The 19,653-nt window shown below is 37.6% G+C and overlaps 1 protein-coding gene across 1 annotated transcript in view; it reads left to right on the top strand.

The window, feature by feature from the left end:
• Positions 1-1,830: 1,830 nt before the first annotated feature.
• The window catches only part of PPIL4 (peptidylprolyl isomerase like 4), a 34,367-nt gene continuing 16,544 nt past the window's right edge, over positions 1,831-19,653 (top strand). The window contains exons 1-9 of the mRNA XM_060167653.1: positions 1,831-1,969; positions 6,880-6,947; positions 7,035-7,099; positions 7,683-7,800; positions 8,400-8,542; positions 9,050-9,146; positions 9,896-10,012; positions 14,358-14,482; positions 15,972-16,038. Coding sequence (XP_060023636.1) covers positions 1,900-1,969; positions 6,880-6,947; positions 7,035-7,099; positions 7,683-7,800; positions 8,400-8,542; positions 9,050-9,146; positions 9,896-10,012; positions 14,358-14,482; positions 15,972-16,038 — 870 coding nt within the window. The 5' untranslated portion in view covers positions 1,831-1,899. The remainder of the gene's footprint in view (positions 1,970-6,879; positions 6,948-7,034; positions 7,100-7,682; positions 7,801-8,399; positions 8,543-9,049; positions 9,147-9,895; positions 10,013-14,357; positions 14,483-15,971; positions 16,039-19,653) is intronic.

Raw genomic sequence — 19,653 nt, forward strand, 5'->3', positions numbered from 1 at the left:
CTGTTAGTTTTCCCAGAGCACAAAGTGTCTCATCCTGACCTTCGCCCTGAATTCCTTTCAAGGTGTATTAGAGGCCAGTGACTGCAGTGGCCAATGACTTGATTCTTGTAGAACTGGGTGGTGGGCAACATTTTTTAATTTTACAATCCCTTCCCTTTAGGTCTTAATTTCAACCAAGTTTTGCGAGGCATTTCATGACCAATCTATCCCGGGGTGCCAGGAATGCTCATTTCCAGGTCAAGCGAGGATTTCGTTGATAGGCCACTCAATGTGCTATGACTGTACTAGACCCTGTTAACAGTAGCCCAAAGCCTCTAGACCACCTGTCTTACTAGTCCGTTATGGTCCAGGAAATGTTCCCTATTGTTGCTTCTTCTCACATTTAGAGTTACACTATTACAATCATTGATCTTGAACTTCTCTGTCTTGTCTTAAAATTGTTTTCTCTTATTTCATCAAGATTACTGATAAAACCAGCAGAGATACAGGCTGAAGCCTACCATCTTTATCTTGTTGCACTAAGGACCCACCCACCATCTGCTGCTGTAACAGGTATAGTCTTTTCCCTAGACGCAATTAGCCAGGAAAGAACTGCCTGTTAACCATCTTTCTGGGTAGCAAATTCTGCCTTTAAGGCCTAAAGTTTCTGATTCTGGGAGATAAAAAGAGACCAACTAGGAAACTCCGAGTGGTTGTCCCAACAGGTCAGGGGAAGGTGGCGCCGCGGTCCCCCTCCCCGCCCCCCCCGCCCCCGCCCACACTGCGATGAAGGGAGGGCCTGAGGATCATTAAAGAAAGGTCCACCCCATTCTTTATTTTTTTTTAACATCTTTATTGGAGTATAATTGCTTTACATTGTTGTGTTAGTTGCTGCTGTATAACAAAGCAAATCAGCTATACATATACATATATCCCCATATCCCCTCCCTCTTGCGTCTCCCTCCCTCCCACCCTCACTATCCCACCCCTCTAGGGGAACACAAAGCACCGAGCTGATCTCCCTGTGCTTTGTGGCTGCTTCCCACTAGCGATCTATTTTACATTTGGTAGTGTCTATATGTCCATGCCGCTCTCTCACTTCGTCCCAGCTTACCCTTCCCCCTCCCTGTGTCCTCAAATCCATTCTCTACGTCTGAGTCGTTATTCCTGTCCTGCCCCTAGGTTCTTCAGAACCTTTTTTTTTTTTTTTTTAGATTCCATATATATGTGTTAGCATACGGTATTTGTTTTTCTCTTTCTGACTTACTTCACTGTGTATGACAGACTCTAGGTCCATCCACCTCACTACACATGACTCCATTTCGTTCCTTTTTAAGACTAATATTCCATTGTATGTATGTGCCACATTTTCTCTATCCATTCATCTGTTGATGGACACTTAGGTTGCTTCCATGTCCTGGCTATTGTAAATTGTGCTGCAATGAACATTGTGGTACATGACTCTCTTTGAATTATGGTTTTCTCAGGGTATATGCCCAGTAGTGGGATTGCTGGGTCGTATGGTAGTTCTTTTTTTAGTTTTTTAAGAAACCTCCATACTGTTCTCCATAGTGGCTGTATCAGTTTACATTCCCACTAACAGTGCAAGAGCGCCCCATTCTTGAGATGGAGCACAAAGGGTCACAAATCCTTCACAGAAGCCCCTTTGAGTGACAGGTTTCCGCGCCAGTCGCCAAGGGCTAAGTAGATTTTCAAAAGGGCCGCGCCATGGGCAGGACCGCCGGACAGCCGGGGGAGGCGGGGCACCGACCAGATCCGCTCAAAGGAGCCTCCCGGAAGGGGGCGTTGTCGCCGGAGGGATGACGTAAAAGGCGTCGCGCCGAGGGTGACGCCTGGCGTAGTTGACGTCGGGCTGAGCCTGTCACCCCTGGGGCTTGTTGCAGAGGAGGAGCGGGCGCCATGGCTGTTCTGCTGGAGACCACCTTGGGCGATGTCGTCATCGACTTGTACACGGAGGAGCGGCCGCGCGGTGAGGCCCGGGCCCCGCTCACCTCTCCGCCGGGCCGCTATCTGCCTTCCCCACTTTGCCTTTTCTGCCAGGTCCCCGTGGACTGGTTGGAGCTTCTGGGCTGATGGTGCCCGCGACTGCGCTGTTTTATTAGCGGGCCTTGGTTGAAAAGTTTTTTTGAGGAGCAGCCCTTCTCCGCATCTGGTGCTGGGTCCGGGTGGCGGGTCCTTGTGGTTATTAAATGCATGTGTGTGTGTGTGTGTGTGTGTGTGTGTGTGTGTGTGTGTGTGTAAAATGCAGCGTATACAGTGCCCATAGCTTTTGTGGCTTTACTGCTTTTCACTAGTCAGAGGAACGCAAGCAGTATTCCTTGGTGTGTAATCAGTATATCCTGATGAAAGCAGGGAGGATGGGCTTGGAGCCGTGAGTGTGGACATCCCTCGTGGTTGGAGGAAGGGCTGTCCAGAGGTGTGCACCCAACCTTAGCAAACACTCATTGATCGTCCACTATGCGAGACTTTGTGCCAAGCTGTAGAATGGGCCTCTTACCCTTGAGGGTCTAATTTTCCATTGGTGGAAATAGGCGCCGCAACCCATTTAATTTCTTAAGCGTTGCAGTGGAAGAATGTGTAAGTTGCCATGGAAACCAGAGGAGGGTGTAATTTTGGCAGGGGGCGGGGAGAAGCAAAGCTAGCAAATAATTCAGAGCCCTTGAACTAGCTCTTTGAAAAATGAGTGGGAGCGAGCGTTTTCTTGTTTGCTTGAAATTTAATGGAAATAGCAAGTAGATCCGCGTGGCTTGACAGTGGAATGGCCGACTGCGAGTCTGGTTGTACACGTTTTTAGGTTAGGTCAGGTCGTGAATAGCCTTGAGCCCAGAGTCTTTGAAGGGATTAAGAGCAGGATGGAGGCATGGCAAACTTCTTGTTTTAGGACGATAATAAGTAGCAGTGTGGAGAATGTTTCAGAGTGGGGAGAAGCTAGAGACCAGGAGAGTTTAGTTACAAGCAGGGTCCTGCCCCCATGGAATGCAGTCTATGAAAGAAGATGAAACAAGCTGCAGTATGGTACCATGAGTGCCTTCTGACGTGCTGCACTTTATCCCACGCTCACTTATCGCCACCCCTCAACACTCAGCCATACCTCTATGCCTTTCTCATACTGTTGCCTCTACCCCACATTTCTCTCCGCTGTTGTCCTTTTGGCAAAGTTCCTGCTTATTATTCAACTTTCAGATCAAGCATGATCTCTTCTGTGAAACTCTCCAGTGTCCCTAAGTAGAGTTCGATTGGTTTCTTGTGTTCTGTCTCAGGTCTTTTATAAATCACAGTACGTATTTTGTTATACATTTATGTATTTTCCTGGAATTAATTTGCAAGTCCTGGGCTCCTCTCAAGAATGTAAACTCTAAGAGAATAGGGACTGTGTCTTAATTATCTCTATATCCTGAGCACCTACTGCAGTGCCTGACACTTTGAGGGCATACACCAAAGGTTCATTATATTGAGTAATGCAAATATATGTGTTGTATTAGGATTCTTTGTGCAAATGATAGAAACTCAACACAAACTGGCTTAATGAAAACAGTTGATTGCCTCATGTTACTGGGGTAAGCTTTAAGGATGGCAGGACCAGGGGGTACACAGGATTTTATAGGGAATTGTATTTTTCATCTCTTGGATTTGCTTTCCTTTGAGTTTGACACTCTCCATGTGGAGCAGCACCTGGCAAGTTTGTGGGCCTTTTTCCGTAGAACTATGAGAGACTAAAGGGGAGGTAGGGTTATCTCACCTAATTAACACGGACAAAATGGACAAGCAATGTTTCTGCAAAGATAGCTTGGGACACTAAAAACATAAGTCCACCCTATTTGTATATATTTGTAAGCATGTGATTGGGTATCTACTTCTATATGTAACTACTTATCAATTTATAGTAAGTATATCCAGACTTATTTTTCTTTTTTCCTCCCTCCTTCTCTCCCTTCTTTTTCTTTTCTTTTTTTTTTTTGCGGTACGCGGGCCTCTCACTGTTGTGGCCTCTCCCGTTGTGGACGCGCAGGCTCCGGACGCGCAGGCTCAGCGGGCATCGCTCACGGGCCCAGGTGCTCCGCGGCATGTGGGATCTTCCCGGACCGGGGCACGAACCCGTGTCCTCTGCATCGGCAGGCGGACTCTCAACCACTGCGCCACAAGGGAAGCCCTCTTTTTCTTTTTTTTTAAACCTTTTTATTATAGAAAACTTGAAACATACACAGAAGTAGAATCATGTAAATGAACCCTCATGTGCTGATGATCAGCTTCTGTTTAACAGTTGTGAAATGTTTCATCTATAGCCCCGCTCCACTGGATGTTTAAATTTTTTTTTTTTTTTTTTGCCACACCCCTCGGCTTGGGGGATCTTAGTTCCCCCGCCAGGGATGGAACCCGCAGCCCCTGCATTGGAAGCGCAGAGCCTTAACCACTGGACCGCCAGGGAAGTCTCTCTTAAATATCTTTTAATCTGTAGGTTCTCCCCCACCCCATTTTAAAATTAAGACTTTATTTTTTTTAAAGCACTTTAAGGTTCATAGCAAAACTGAGGTGAAGGTACAGAGATTTCCCATATTCCCCCTACACCCAGTGCACAGGCCTCTGCCGTTGTCGTACCTCCCACCAGAATGGTACATTTGTAATACATTTGTAATGTTTCTACCATGTAACATTGTACATACTTTACATTTGTTACTACAGTGGTACATTTGATGAACCTGTATTGACACATCATTATCACCCGAAGTCCATTATTTATGTTAGGGTACACTCGTGGTGGTGTGCATTCTGTGGCTTTGGACAAATGTATAGTGACATGTATCCACCATTACAGTATCATGCAGAGTAATTTCACTGCCCTAAAAATCCTCTGTGCTCTGCCTGTTCATTCCCCTCCCCCGCATCTCCTGGCAACCACTTATCTTTTATTGTGTCCATAGTTTTGCTTTTTCCAGAATGTTATACAGATGGAACCATACGGTATGTAGCCTTTTCAGATTGACTTCTTTCGCTGAGTAATGCATTTTAGGTTCCCCCGTCTTGTCATGGCTTGATATCTCAATTCTTTTTGCCTTGGATAATATTTCATTGTCTGGTTGTACCACAGATTATTTATCCATTCACTTACTGAAGGACATCTTGATTGCTTCCAAATTTTGGCAGTTATGAATAAAGCTGCTATAAACATCCGTGTGCAAGTTTTTGCATAGACCTGTTTCCAGATGCGTTGGGTAAATGCAAAGGAACATGATTGCTGGATTGTATGATAAGAGTGTGTTTAGTCTTGTAAGGAGGTCCATATATTATATTGGTTGATACATCTCTTAAATATCTTTTAATCTGTAAGTTCCCCCCGCCCCCCTTTTTTCCCTGAAAAATTTTTGAGAAAGAATCTGGGTCATTGAGAGATTTTTCTCATTTTGGATTTGACTGATTTTATCCCTGTTGTATCTTTTAATATATTCTTCTATCCCTTCTATTTCTCATGAATTGCTACTTAGATCCAGAGCCTTGATCAGATTCAGGTTTAATGTTTTTGGCAAGAATATTTCATATCAGGTAGCCTGTACTTCCAGCTGCATCACATTCAGGAGGCACTCGATGTCTGGTTGGATCTTTTTGTGATGTTAAAATTGGTTAGTGGTTCAGGCCTGTCTACCTGATAATATCTGTTATAGTGTTCCCATTAGCTTTTCACCTAAAGATTTTGGCAACCATTGTTGATCACTACTTAGATTCATTATTTTTGTTTTCTAGTTAAAGGACTACTCCTATATGTTTAACAGTAACTCCAGGAATACATTTGTTTTCTAGAAAAATGATCAAAAGCCTGATATTCAAGAACCTCCAATAACTTGGCTCCATCTTACCTCTCCAGCTTTTTAATCCTCTGTTCCTCTGTGTCACTGGAGAAGTTATAGAAGTTAGACTGGTCTCCTGGACCCTCCCCAAAACATTTAAATTCCCACTTCCAGGGTATTTCATAATGTCCTCCCAGCTTGAAATGCCCACTCTCTACTCTCTGCCAATCCAGTTCTTTTAGTGCTCCCTTAAGCCTCCAGGAGGTGTTCTCATTTCCCCAGCCAGAAACAATCTCTTTTCAACTTGTGTGGCATATTTAAAAGCACTTTTAAACTTTGTACCATTTAAGTGCACAGATGGTATTATCAGGTGTGCCCACTATTGTAACTATTTGTGTTCAGGTGAAAGGACCCTAGTTTAGTATAAGCTCCTTGAGGGCAGGGACCACCTCATATGTCTTTCTGACTGTTTGGTTTCTAGCTTAGTGCCTTGAGAAGTTGTTAGCATGTTTCTCTACAACTAGACTGTAAACTTGTTAAGGGCAGAGATCGAGATTTAATGGCATTTGACCTAACAACAGTGACAGGTACTTAGAAGATTCTCAGTCAGTGTTTATTGGATAAATGAGTGAATTTATTTAAAAAACATGGTACATGATAAGTATATGGATTTTTGTGAAGGGCTGTTTAATCATTGTGAAAAAAATGGTCCCAGATATTTTGTTTTCTCTAATATAAATAATCTGTACCCATTTTCAGATACTCTGCTAGATCCTTTGCAGTCATAGTGTCCTCTTCATTTTTTCTTTCCCTTACAAAATCAATTCATCAACAAATGATTGCTTATCCCAGATAAGTTTCAGTTTTCTATACAGTTCAGATGCCCAAGAAATCCAAAGAAAAAGAGAATAAAATGATAATTTAAAACATATTGCCTTTTTCTAGGATTACTACCTTTTTCAGTGGCTTTGGACATTTGACCATTTGGGGAAGTTTTTGTATGGTAACTTAGAAATTAAACTATACTAACTGTGCTTTTACTTGGTTAAAAATATATTTGTGAACTACTGTGATAAATTTACTATTTACTTTCTTTCAGCTTGCTTGAATTTCCTGAAGTTGTGCAAAATAAAATATTACAATTATTGCCTTATTCACAATGTACAGGTGAGTTGGTGGATATTAGTCATGTTCTTTGTTATTGGAACTATCTAGCAAGCTCTCTGAATTAACAAAGTATCCTATATATTATAGAGGGATTTTATCATACAGACTGGTGATCCTACAGGGACTGGCCGTGGAGGAGAATCAGTTTTTGGGTAAGTTCTTTTATTTTCAAATGAGTAAAAATAGAATTGCCTCGGGCTTTCCTGGTGGCGCAGTGGTTGAGAGTCCGCCTGCCGATGCAGGGGACGCGGGTTCATGCCCCGGTCCGGGAAGATCCCACATACCGCGGAGCGGCTAGGCCTGTGAGCCATGGCTGCTGAGCCTGCGTGTCCCGAGCCTGTGCTCTGCAACGGGAGAGGCCACAACAGTGAGAGGCCTGCGTACCACAAAAAAAAAAAAAAATCTATATATATATATATATATATATATATATATAGATTTTTCCCAAGTTCCATAAATGTCTATAGCAAATAAAAGGAATATTTTGAATCATAGTGGCATTTCTATAAAGAAATGGTAACCTGGGATTTCCCTGGCAGTCCAGTGGTTAAGACTCTGCCCTTCCAGTGCAGGGGGCATGGGTTCCATCCCGCAAGCCATGCGCACAGCCAAAAAAAACCAAAAACAAATGGTAACCTTATATGTTAACCCTAGCACCCTATATGTAACCCTAGTAGTTTTATATTTCATGTTGAGTATACTTATATTTTATAACCTTATTGTATGTATTTTTAGTCAACTGTATGGCGATCAAGCAAGCTTTTTCGATGCTGAAAAAGTGCCAAGAATTAAGCACAAGAAGAAGGGCACTGTGTCCATGGTGAACAATGGCAGTGATCAGCATGGATCTCAGGTAAGGAAATGGGTGAGGAGATGAGTTTTGCTCTAGGGAACCCACAAAATTATCTTTGTAAATATCTAGTAATGAGAGAATTTCAATCAAAGATATTTGTTAGAAGGAAAAAAATGACACTATTTTTTCCTATGTTAAAAAAATCCTTATTATTTTGTCCTTTTAAAAGTAAAGCATGTCCATTGGGAGGAATTTAGAAAATACAGAAAAGCACAAAGATGAAAATAATATTGCGTACAATCCCACCATTCCTGGAATATCACTGTTCACAGTGTGGCCCGTTTCCTTTCAGTATTGATTACTTATTTCAAAACAGGTCATGTTGAGCACCTTTCATTCATTGTCACAACAGCCCCATTGGAGTAGATGGGTTTTTTCCCTCACAGTTTACATGTGAAAAAACTGAGATTTGGTTTGTTCAAGTGTTTTAAACAATCAGAGCATCTGTATTTATTGATATTTTATGTTTAAGCTTTGTGCCTTATACTTAGTAGTAGTGACAAGTAGGTGAGAATTCATGCAATTAATGTAGTCTTTTGTAACTGATTTCAGTTTGAATTATATATATATTTGTATTTATTCTATGTCTTTCTATATAGTTTCTTATTACAACAGGAGATAATCTAGATTACCTTGATGGTGTTCATACAGTGTTTGGTGAAGTGACAGAAGGCATGGACATAATTAAGAAAATTAATGAGACCTTTGTTGATAAGGACTTTGTTCCATATCAAGATATCAGGTATGGTTATAGTTTACTGTTGAAATGTACTAGAATGTTTTATATGTGATGTTTGACAGGTAATGGGGATGGCATACATAGGACTGGTTTTTGGATAATTCTAAAATGTGTGACTATAAGAATCTTTATAATAGAGAAGACCTTTATTTAAAAAAATACTTGTACTAATTATAAATGCTTATGTTGGGAGGAATTATTAATCCTTTAGCTTTTAAAAAATGCAGATTATTGAGAGCTATGACAAAATTACTAGGATTTAGTCATTTATATTACATCTTAGCATAATGCAGAGTAATAAATATAATATATAATATCAAACAATCAAAGACAGTAACACTAATTGTGAAAGTATACACTAGTAATATCCTTGTGCAATAAAATTTAAGAGCTTATGGTTTTTTTTGGTGTTAGAGATACTTAAGATATTTGTTATAATTTTTATAAAAAGTAAAACATGGATTCTGAAATGACATAAATGTAACATTTGACTTGGATTTATTTTGTAAGGATAAATCATACAGTGATTTTAGATGATCCATTTGATGATCCTCCTGATCTATTAATTCCTGATCGATCACCAGAACCTACAAGGGAACAACTAGATGTAAGTAGAGTCTTCTTGTGATTGAATGTATATACATATTAATGTTTTGCATAAAATTTGCTTTTTACCTTATTAAAACTTATTTCTTCAGAATGATTATCTTGCTTGATCAGTAATACTAGGACAAGTTTAGAGTTCTTTTTTCTCTTCCAGGGAGATACTCATTTTTCTACCTATCTTTTTATTTCCCTAATATTCTTTCCTTAGCTCTGGAAGCTTATATGAATACCTTGGGGAAATATTTCTCTTATCTCTTAACTCTAGATAGGAGTGTAGCTTTAAGGCTAAATTAAATTATCAGCTTGTGAAGGAACTTTTCAACTGGGGATACTTTTGAGCCAGGCTAGAACCCAGAAATTTCTGTGGCATAATGGAGACTTTTTCCCTCAGATCTTTTGAGGTAAAAATTTCTGCATATGAGGCTTCCTCAAAGCTGAATTTATCTTTATAGTTGGGATTTAATGCTTAATTTCTAAGATCATTTATCTTCTGTATTCAGCACTTAGTTGGATACCAGGTAGTTCCTATATAAATGTTTATTTTGATTTCAAAATAAATTAGATGCCTAGTCTGGCTAGTATTATTGAATTCATCTAAATCAATTTTCAGAGGTTTGTAAGTTTGTTTCACATTTGTGAAACAAATGTTCTAACACATTTGATGGAACTAAGAATAAAGCATAATGTCTCTCATATTTCTTAGATTTTTCTATTCTTTAAATATATATATGAGTAACTTCTGCCTTACAGAGTGGTCGAATAGGAGCAGATGAAGAAATTGATGATTTCAAAGGAAGATCGGCTGAAGAAGTAGAAGAAATAAAGGCAGAAAAAGAGGCCAAAACTCAAGCTATTCTACTAGAAATGGTAAGATAATTACTTTGTTCGAATAGTTTTTCAGCAATATATTTAATACATACTCATTGTGAGTTTATTTCTGACTTTTTGATAGTCTTTAAAATATTAAAAAATTTAGCTAAGAGTTTTTTTTTGGATTAAATTTTGTATGACATAGTAACACAAATGAAAGTAAACAGATTTGATTCCACTATTAATATAGTGCTAAGTGCCTTTTTAAAAAAATGGGAAGTGGATATCCAGCTTACAAATATTAATTGGGTTTCAGTTGTTTATACTCATCTCATTTTTAAAGAGTTTCTAGGACTGAATTTTAAGTATATTAGAGAATAATTCTTTGTACGTCTCAAGTATTGAGATTAAATAGTAAAATACTAAGTACAGGATAAAACCTGGGCAGAAATTGAACACTGTAAAGTATACTCTTTTTTGTATTACTAGCAATATGAAGTCATTTGGGGAACAGTTATTCAGTACATGATTAGTTGACCTACTAGGCATTTTTTCCATTTCTTATTTTTGTGGAATAGGTATACCTTTCACGTAGTAGGTCATCAATAATATTGGAATGGATGGATAATAATTAAGTTTTTATTACTATCATTATTTTATATAGTAGAGCTTTCAGGTTCATTATGTTTTAAAATTCGTATTAGCATCACTAGTCTGAAGGAACAAATACTAAAGATTATAATTCAAGAAAACTTTACTGAATTGAAAAAAAATTAAAAATATACAGTTTAATGAGCACACTGTGTTATCTGAGAATATTGACCCAGAATAGCCAACACCAAGACAAATTCTAAGAAAATTACTGGACTTAAAAGAAAAATCCTTTGAGCACCTGGGCAGCAAGAGTAAGTGATTTATAAGGGAAAGAACATTAGCTTATCATCAGAGCTTTCATCAACAAAGTATAGAAAGTTTATGCCAGAATAAGAGGAGTTGACATATTCTTTAAACTTTTTATTTTCAGATAATTTCAAATTTACAGAAAAATTACAAATAACGCAGACAACTTCTATATACCTTTTACCCAGATTCACCCATTTTTAACATTTTGCCACATCTGCTTTGATCGTTCATTTTTTCTCTCTCTCTCTCCTCTCCCTCTCTGTCTCTGATTATACATGCACATACGCACATACTGTTTTGGGGGGACCATTTGAAATTGCGGTGCAGATATCTTTTCTCTTTCATTAGTGTGTATTTCCTAAGAGCAACAATATTATCCTACATATTCACAGTATAGATATCAAAATCATGAAATTTAAAATTGATAGAAATTACAGTCTACCTTCCAGTTTTGTCAGTTACTTCAGTAATATCCTTCATAGCTTTTTTTTTCCTGCCAGTCTAGAATCCAGCTCATGATCAATCATCTGTTGCATTTAGTTGTCATGTTGCTCTAATCTCTTTAATCTGGAAGAATTCCTTAACTTGCCTTATTTTTCATTACATTAACATTTTTGAAGAATACAGGTCATTTATTTTGTAGAATATTCTTCAATTTAGGTTTATCTGCTGTTGCCTTGTGATAAAGATTCAGGTTATACACCCATAGCCAGAGTACTACATAGGTGACATTGTATCCTTCTCAGATGTCACATCTGGAGGTGGATAATATCCATCTGCCTCTCATTGGAAAGTGTTCGTTTTGATCACTTGGTCAAGGTAATCCATTGTCTGGGGACTCCACTGCATAGTTTCTGTTTTCCCCTTGCAACTAATAAGCCATCTGTAGAAAGGCACTTTGAGACCTTCAGATATCTTATTCCTTGTCAAACTGTCCCTCTGGATTTCTTAGCCATCCGTGACTATTGCTTGAACCAATCTTGACTCTGATGGGTGCAAAGTGGTGATTTCCCAACTCTGCCCTTTTTTCCACACTTGTCAGCCTGCCTTTTGTAAGGAAGAGCACTCCTTTATTATCTCTACTTATCATATATTCATTATCTATATGGACTTGTGGATTCCTTTTCTTGTTTTGTTTTTAATACATAGAATTTATTTTATAGAGTAGTTTTAGATTTACAGAAAAATTGAACAAGAAGTACAGAGAGTTCCTATGTACTCCCTTCACCCTCCCCAACTGTTTACCTTTTTAATTAGCATCTTCCATTAGTGTGGTACATTTGTTACAATTGGTGAGCCAATATTGATAAATTATTATTAACTAAAATCCTTAATTTACATTAGGATCCACTCTTTGTGTTGACAAATGCCATGTATTGTACAGAATAGTTTCACTGCCTTGAAAGTCTTCTGTGCTCCACCTGTTCATCCCCCTAACTCCTGACAACCAGTATCTTTTTTTACTGTCTGCATAGTTTTGCCTTTTCCAGAATGTCATATAATTGGAATCATACAATGTGTAGCCTTTTCAGATTGGCTTCTTTCACTTAGCAACGTATACTTTAGGTTCCTCCATGTCTTTTCATGGCTTGATAGCTCATTTCTCTTGATAGTTACATAATATTTCATATGGGTCTACCACAGTTTGTTTGTCCATTCACCTATTAAATATCTTGGTTGCTTCCAAGTTTTGGCAAATATGAATAAAGCTGCTGTAAACCTTTGTGTGTAGAATTTAGTGTGGACATAATTTTTAACTCATTTGAGTAGATACCTAGGAGCACAATTGCTGGAGTGTATGGTTTAGCTTTGTAAGAAACGGCCAAATTCTCTTCCAAATTGAATTACCATTTTGCATTCACACCAGCAAGAATGAGACTTCCTGTTGTTCTACATCCTTGTTAGCGCTTGGTGTTGTCAGTGTTTTGGGTTTTAGCTGTTGCATTAGGTGATCCTGTGTCCTTTGAATTCTCACAATTAACAAGTTTCCTCTATTTTCTAAGAACATCAGTTTCGCTTTATTTGTGTATAATGTAATGGTAATTCAGCTAGTGTTTTGCAATATTGTTTTGACCTTCATAGCTTATGAATATTTTAAATTTCCTTGCAGTATTTTAAAGTTATCTTTGACTAAGTAGTATAACAAGTTCTTTTTTAACTCATTAACTTTTTTTTCTCATTTGTGCTTCCATTAGATGTATTTCTGCCATTATAGGTGCCTTTTGGGATTTTTACTGATTTGCTCTTCCCCATATATGTTGTAATGCTGCTTATTGGGCATAGGTTATTGCTATATTTTGATAGACTTCAGAGACACTGAGCAGATCTTACTGGCTCAGTTGCTTCTTACTGTTTATGATTTCCAAGATTTCTCTCTCTCTTTTTTAATGTGTTTATCCAAGAGGAAACACTTTATATAGTAATCTTACCTGAAATCATCTCTGAGAGTTTTTGAATATATGTATGAAGGTATATTGTTTCCCCATCTAAAGGCTCATGGTCAACATACTTTTCCCACAAGGAAAACAACACCATCATTATATCATATCATTATATCATGGTTTTCTCTTACTGTCACCCTCTCTAGTTCTTTAGTAGGAAGTGGTAGGCTCGGCTCAGCACAGTAGTTGACCATGAAGTTGACTTTGGTTTGACTGAAGTAGAAGATGATAGTGAGGGTGAGATTAAAAAGCTAGAAACACTCTCCAGGAATTATTGGTGTTCCACACTGAGCGATAATGTGGAGAAGAATTGGGCATTACTTATTGCCGAAGGCTAGATTCAGCATGACAGTATTTTTCAAAAGTTTAAAAACAAGTAAAACTAAACAATATGTTACTTAGGGGTATATACTTATGTGTCAGAACTCTATAAAGATCTGTAAGGGAATGGCCAGAAAGGAAAACCAAAAATCTCATTCGTGGTGAGAGAGGCAGAGGGATAATGGGATCAGGGGACATTTTAGTTCTCAAGCTAGTTGGTGGCATCATGGGTGTTTTTATTTTCATGCTTCATAACTTAGATATACTTTACATAAGTTCTTTCAAAAATATATTAAATACTTGAAGAAAGAAAAAGTGGAGATAAAATTGGGACTTTGAAGCCAGGTAGACCTGGGGTCAAATCCCAACTCTGTTGCTTACAACTGTGTGACCCTGGGCAAGTTAGTTATTTAACCTTTTTGAATTTTTACTCATGGAAAAGTAAAATGGAAATTGCATGGTTGTTTTAAGAATTGGCAGTAATGTATATGAAGTGCCAAACATGGTCTTCACACAAAGTAGGGGTCTGGTAGATATTTTGGCTATTAATATTGTTACTGCCAGGAAGCATGGAGTTTTGAATTTTGAAATCTATTAAGATTTCTTTTCCTGAGCCTGTAGTTTATAATGTAAATTTAGATATTTCAGGGAATCAGCATTGTGGGCTAAATATGGGATATTTAGAATGCGAATTAAATAAAGGAGTTGATTTATATTCTTGTTTATTTGTCATTTAGGTGGGAGACCTACCTGATGCAGATATTAAACCTCCAGAAAATGTACTCTTTGTGTGTAAATTGAATCCAGTGACCACAGATGAAGATCTGGAGATAATATTCTCAAGATTTGGGCCAATAAGAAGGTAGTATCTAGAATTAGTGAAAGATTTAGAAAAACTAGGTATTAGTTAGTAGTTTTCTAATAACATTTTTGATGAGTCTGTGAACTCAAAGTGAATTTTATACTGGTGAGTTTTACAGATGAGTCTGTTGGACAGTAGGGAAGAAAAACATGTATGTAAATGTGTATGCGTAGATATATGTGTGTATATATATTGTAATGTGTGTGTATGCATTATACATTGAATGATTCTCTCACTCCCAGCACAGACATTTTCAACTCTAAAACAGGAAGTGAATGGAACAGTTTAAGTCTAGTTCTGTAGTATTCTTTTTTAATATTTTAAATATCTATCTCATTTAAATTCTCCCTAGAATTACCAGCAACCTATGTCAAAATTAATTTGAATCTAAGTTTTCTAAAATTTTTCTTTTGGTTAATTTTCCTTGTATTATTAATGCAAAAGTTTATGAAACTAGTGTTTCTGTGAGAAAGGGGAATATTTTGTAATTGATTAAAAAATATTATTTTAAGTTTAGAATTTCCTTTAATTTCATGTTTTTTCTTCTATGAAGCCATTCTTTATTCTTCCTATTGAAAGAAAAATCTTTCTATAAAAGACTACCTGACTTTATTCCTCTACTCACTTATAATATATCATCTTTATAAAAATATTTCCTATACTGCTACTTCTTATTTTTAAATTGGAGACATTATGTTCTAACTCCTTGCTAAGGAAGATGAGGATTCACGTCTATTTCTTTCCTGCCCTCTTCATTCTCCCTGCCTACAACTTTGGTTGTATCATAATTTTGGTTAGATCTTTGTTCAATATTTACATTTTAATGTATACTTAAATATTGTAGCAGCTGAACCATATGCTATAATGTGATTACTTTTCCTTTCTCTCACAATGTTTTATATCCCTGTTTCATTTCATGTGTTTAAAATGAGGCTTGAGATACATGAGGAAAAAGGATTAAGCCAGTTGCTTTAAATTCCATCTTATTGGCCCTTTCATTTGGTTAAGGTGGATTAGTTCTGTATAATAGCTAGACTTATGCGATTACATTTGAGCTTGGTTTATATTAAAATTCAAAACCCCCAAATCGTAAGTTTACTAAACATATGTATATGTATGAATGTGTGTGCATTATTCTACATTAGATAATCTGTAGTTCATCTGTATTTGGACTACAAATAAATTACGATTTAAAAGGATTTTTAGCAGTAATTTCCCTTTGCCAAAGGAAAATTAAATATTTTTATCTTATTCTTCCTTCAGTGTTTTGGGAATGTAGGATTGTAGGCTTAGATAGGGCATTTACAGTAGAATCTAGATAATTTAGTTTCTAGACTGGTGAACTATTTTAAAAAAAATAGTTATTATTGAAGAGATTTGGAGAAATATAGTTCTGTGAATTTAACTTTGGCTTATTTTGTTTTTTACTTTTGAAGAGTAAGAGTGAATGCTTTTTCTTTAAAGTCACTTTTTCCAAACTATTTTTCAGTTGTGAAGTTATCCGGGATTGGAAGACTGGAGAATCCCTGTGTTATGCTTTTATTGAATTTGAAAAAGTAGGTCATAATATAGATATATTAAATATGTATTTTTTTTGTTCTATGATATTAAAGTGTGAAAATGTATAGAACTTTTTCTAGTCTCTAAGATTAGAAAATTAGTTTGCCCTTTCTTTAGGCACCCAAGAAAAATAACTTTGTTATATTCAAATAGGGGATAAATTTAACATCTATCAATGTTAATATATGTATCTTTACTTTAGGTTCAGTTTCAACCTACATGAATGTATCTTTAAAATTTTAAAGTTTTAGGTAAAGTTCTTTGCATTCTATAAATAATTTTTCAGTGCTATTTAGGTAGATATAATAATTGAGTAATAGAAAGAGAACCAATCTGGGTGTTATGATCTAGATATTAATTTCAGCTCTATCACTGACCAGCTGTTCTATGATATTTGGCAGTTTATTTAGAATTCTTCTTTCTAGGCATTATCTTCCTTATAAGTAAAGCTTGAGTATTAGGTTAGATGGGTACTTTCTAGATCTATAATAGGAATGATAGCTTATGTTACTCAAGTAATTTTCTTTAAGCAAGCATTATGCTATTTGACCTGCATTTAATCCTCACAACTCTGAGATAGGTACTGTCCTCCTTCTCCAAATAAGTAAACTGAGACACACAGTGGTAGCGTGACTTGTTTAAAATCATGTACCTAGTGAATGTCATAGCCTTCTGTCCTGCTGTTTTATTTTCAAAGAAATAGTTAATAACTCAATTAACATTTTATGTAACAAATATTAACTACCACCCATATTTATAAGATTGTTCAGATTTAAAATGTTGTTAATACTCAGAAATTTAGTGTAATTCTTTTTAAAAAAACCATCAAATTTAAATGTGACTTATATAGTGACTAGGAACATTTGTATTAATTCTATTTCTTCTTTGCACTTTTCTTCATCTGATAAATAAATACAAAAGCTTGGGCTTCCCTGGTGGCGCAGTGGTTGAGAGTCCGCCTGCTGATGCAGGGGACACAGGTTCGTGCCCCGGTCCGGCAAGATCCTGCCGTGGAGCGGCTGGGCCCGTGAGCCGTGGCCTCTGAGCCTGCGCGTCCGGAGCCTGTGCTCCGCAACGGGAGAGGCCACAACAGTGAGAGGCCCACGTACCGCAAAAACAAAACAAAACAAAACAAAAAAAAGCTTGTATTTGCTCTTAGGATTTGAACTTAGATATGTCTGATGCTGTTCCCAATGTGTTTAGCCATTTTGCTAGGCTACGTTATTTCTTTTTGCAGCTTTGGACTGAAGTATGTCCAATAGTAGCTCATTCTTAGTTATAGTTATTCCAAAGTACTTGTTGAACACCTTTTATATTTCAGGCACTGCAGTAGGCCCTAGGGGTACAAGATGAATAATGGAGGGTTGAGGAAGACAGACACATAACACATTATACCTAGACACTGTGTCAGGTGTACCAGAAATAATATTTACAAGGTACATTGGTGTCAGTAGAAAGGAGATTTCTACGTTTAGTTTGCCATGAATACTTTTTGTCGACTTGACAGTGTTATTCCATCACTGAGCATAGATTATATTGTTTATTTGCTTACAAACATAATTTCATTTTGTTTATGGCAGATTGACTAATATCTTCTGCACGTATCCCATTTGCCGTGAATACATAGTTCAGGTCAACTGTAGAGCATAGAGTGGTTCTAGAATCTATGGATTCTTTTTTTTTCCTGTACGCGGGCCTCTCACTGTTGTGGCCTCTCCCGTTGTGGAGCACAGGCTCCGGACGCGCAGGCCCAGCGGCCATGGCTCACGGACCCAGCCGCTCCGCGGCATGTGGGATCTTCCCGGACCGGGGCACGAACCTGTGTCCCCTGCATCGGCAGGCGGACTGTCAACCACTGCGCCACCAGGGAAGCCCTAGAATCTATGGATTCTTTATCATGATTAAACATTTCAGTTTTTGAGGTGAATCTTTTATTTATTTTTGGCTGCGTTGGGTCTTCATTGCTGAGCGTGGGCTTTCTCTAGTTGCGGCGAGCGGGGGCTACTCTTCATTGCGGTGTGCGGGCTTCTCATTGCAGTGGCTTCTCTTGTTGCGGAGCACGGGCTTTAGGCACGTGGGCTTCAGTAGTTGTGACACACGGGTTCAGTAGTTGTGGCGCACAGGCTTAGTTGCTCCGTGGCATGTGGGATCTTCCTGGACCAGGGATCAAACCCGTGTCCCTTGCATTGGCAGGCATATTCTTAACCACTGTGCCACCGGGGGAGTCCCTGAGGTGAATCTTTTGTAGCCTTTCTCTTTTCTTGAAAATTAGATTAAGCTATATTATTCTGCTTCATGATTCTCATGAGCGGTAGCCTCTTTGTAAGTGTCCATTGCTGAGTCTTTTTTGCATGTTATGCAAGTTCTCTATGCTTTGGATAATCTGATCAAAATGTTTTTAAAACTGAGGAATGAAATACATGCCGAAAACGTGCAGCTCATGAGTGAACAGCTTGATGAATTAATCACAGTTAATACACCCATGTAAATCACCACCCAGGTCAAGGAATAAAACGCCAGCAGAAAAAAGATTACCGGAATCCCAGAGGCCCCACCTGTGTCCCCTTCCACAAACTTCCCCATTGCTGCTACTTCTGATATTATAGACTTTGTCTAATTTTAAACTTGATATCAGTGTAAACACAATGTGTGTTTTTGCTGTCTAGCTTCTTTTACTCAGTGCTAAACTAACATTTGTGAGATTTGTTCGTTACTGCATGTAGCTTTTAACTTTTTTGTTAATTTTCATTGGAAATACGGTATTTTATGTGTGCATGTAAATTTTCACTGACATATAGTATTTTATTGTGTGTATGTAAATTTTTGTTGCCATATGGTATTTCATTGCGTGTATATAACATTATTTAGATTTCCAGTCTGCTGTTGATGGACGTTTGGGTCTTTCCCAGTTTTGGCTACTATGAATGGTGCTGCTCTAAACCATTTCTGTCATGTCTTTCAGTGTACAAGTGTATGCATTTTTGTTGGGTATATATCCAAGAGGGAATTGCTGGGTCATAGGGTAAATGTAGCTTCAGGAGATAATTCCAGTCAGCTTTCCAAAGGGATTATCCTAATTTTCACTTCCACTAGCAATGTATGGGAGTCCCTATTATTCTGTAGCTTTACCAACTCTAGGTATGGTCTGTCTTTTAAATGTTACCCACTCTGGTGGATGTGTAGTGGTATCTTATTGTGGTTTTATTTTGCATTTTCCTGATTGAGCCCCTTTTCATATGTTTATTGCCATTTAAACGTCCTTTATAAAAATGAAGTACCTGTTCAAGACTTGGCCACTTTGGGATTGGGTGTTTGTGCCTTTTTATTGATTTGTAAGAATTCTTTGTACTTCCTGGGTACAAACTCTTTTTTTGGTTGTATGTGTTGCAAGTATCTGCTGCTCAGTGGATTGCCTTTTTCCCTTTCTTAATGGTATCTTTTGATAAGCAGAAATTTCTAATTTTTAGTTCAGTTTGTCAGCTTTTCTTCCTTATTGCCTATTTTTAAAGATGTTTGCCTACCTGAAGTCATGAAAATATTCTGTATTCTATCTTTAGAAGCTTTGTTGCGAAATTATCTTTCCCATTTAGATCTGAAATTTGATTTTTGTA

Source organism: Lagenorhynchus albirostris, chromosome 12 (assembly GCF_949774975.1).
Source record: "Lagenorhynchus albirostris chromosome 12, mLagAlb1.1, whole genome shotgun sequence".
NCBI lineage: Eukaryota > Metazoa > Chordata > Mammalia > Artiodactyla > Delphinidae > Lagenorhynchus > Lagenorhynchus albirostris.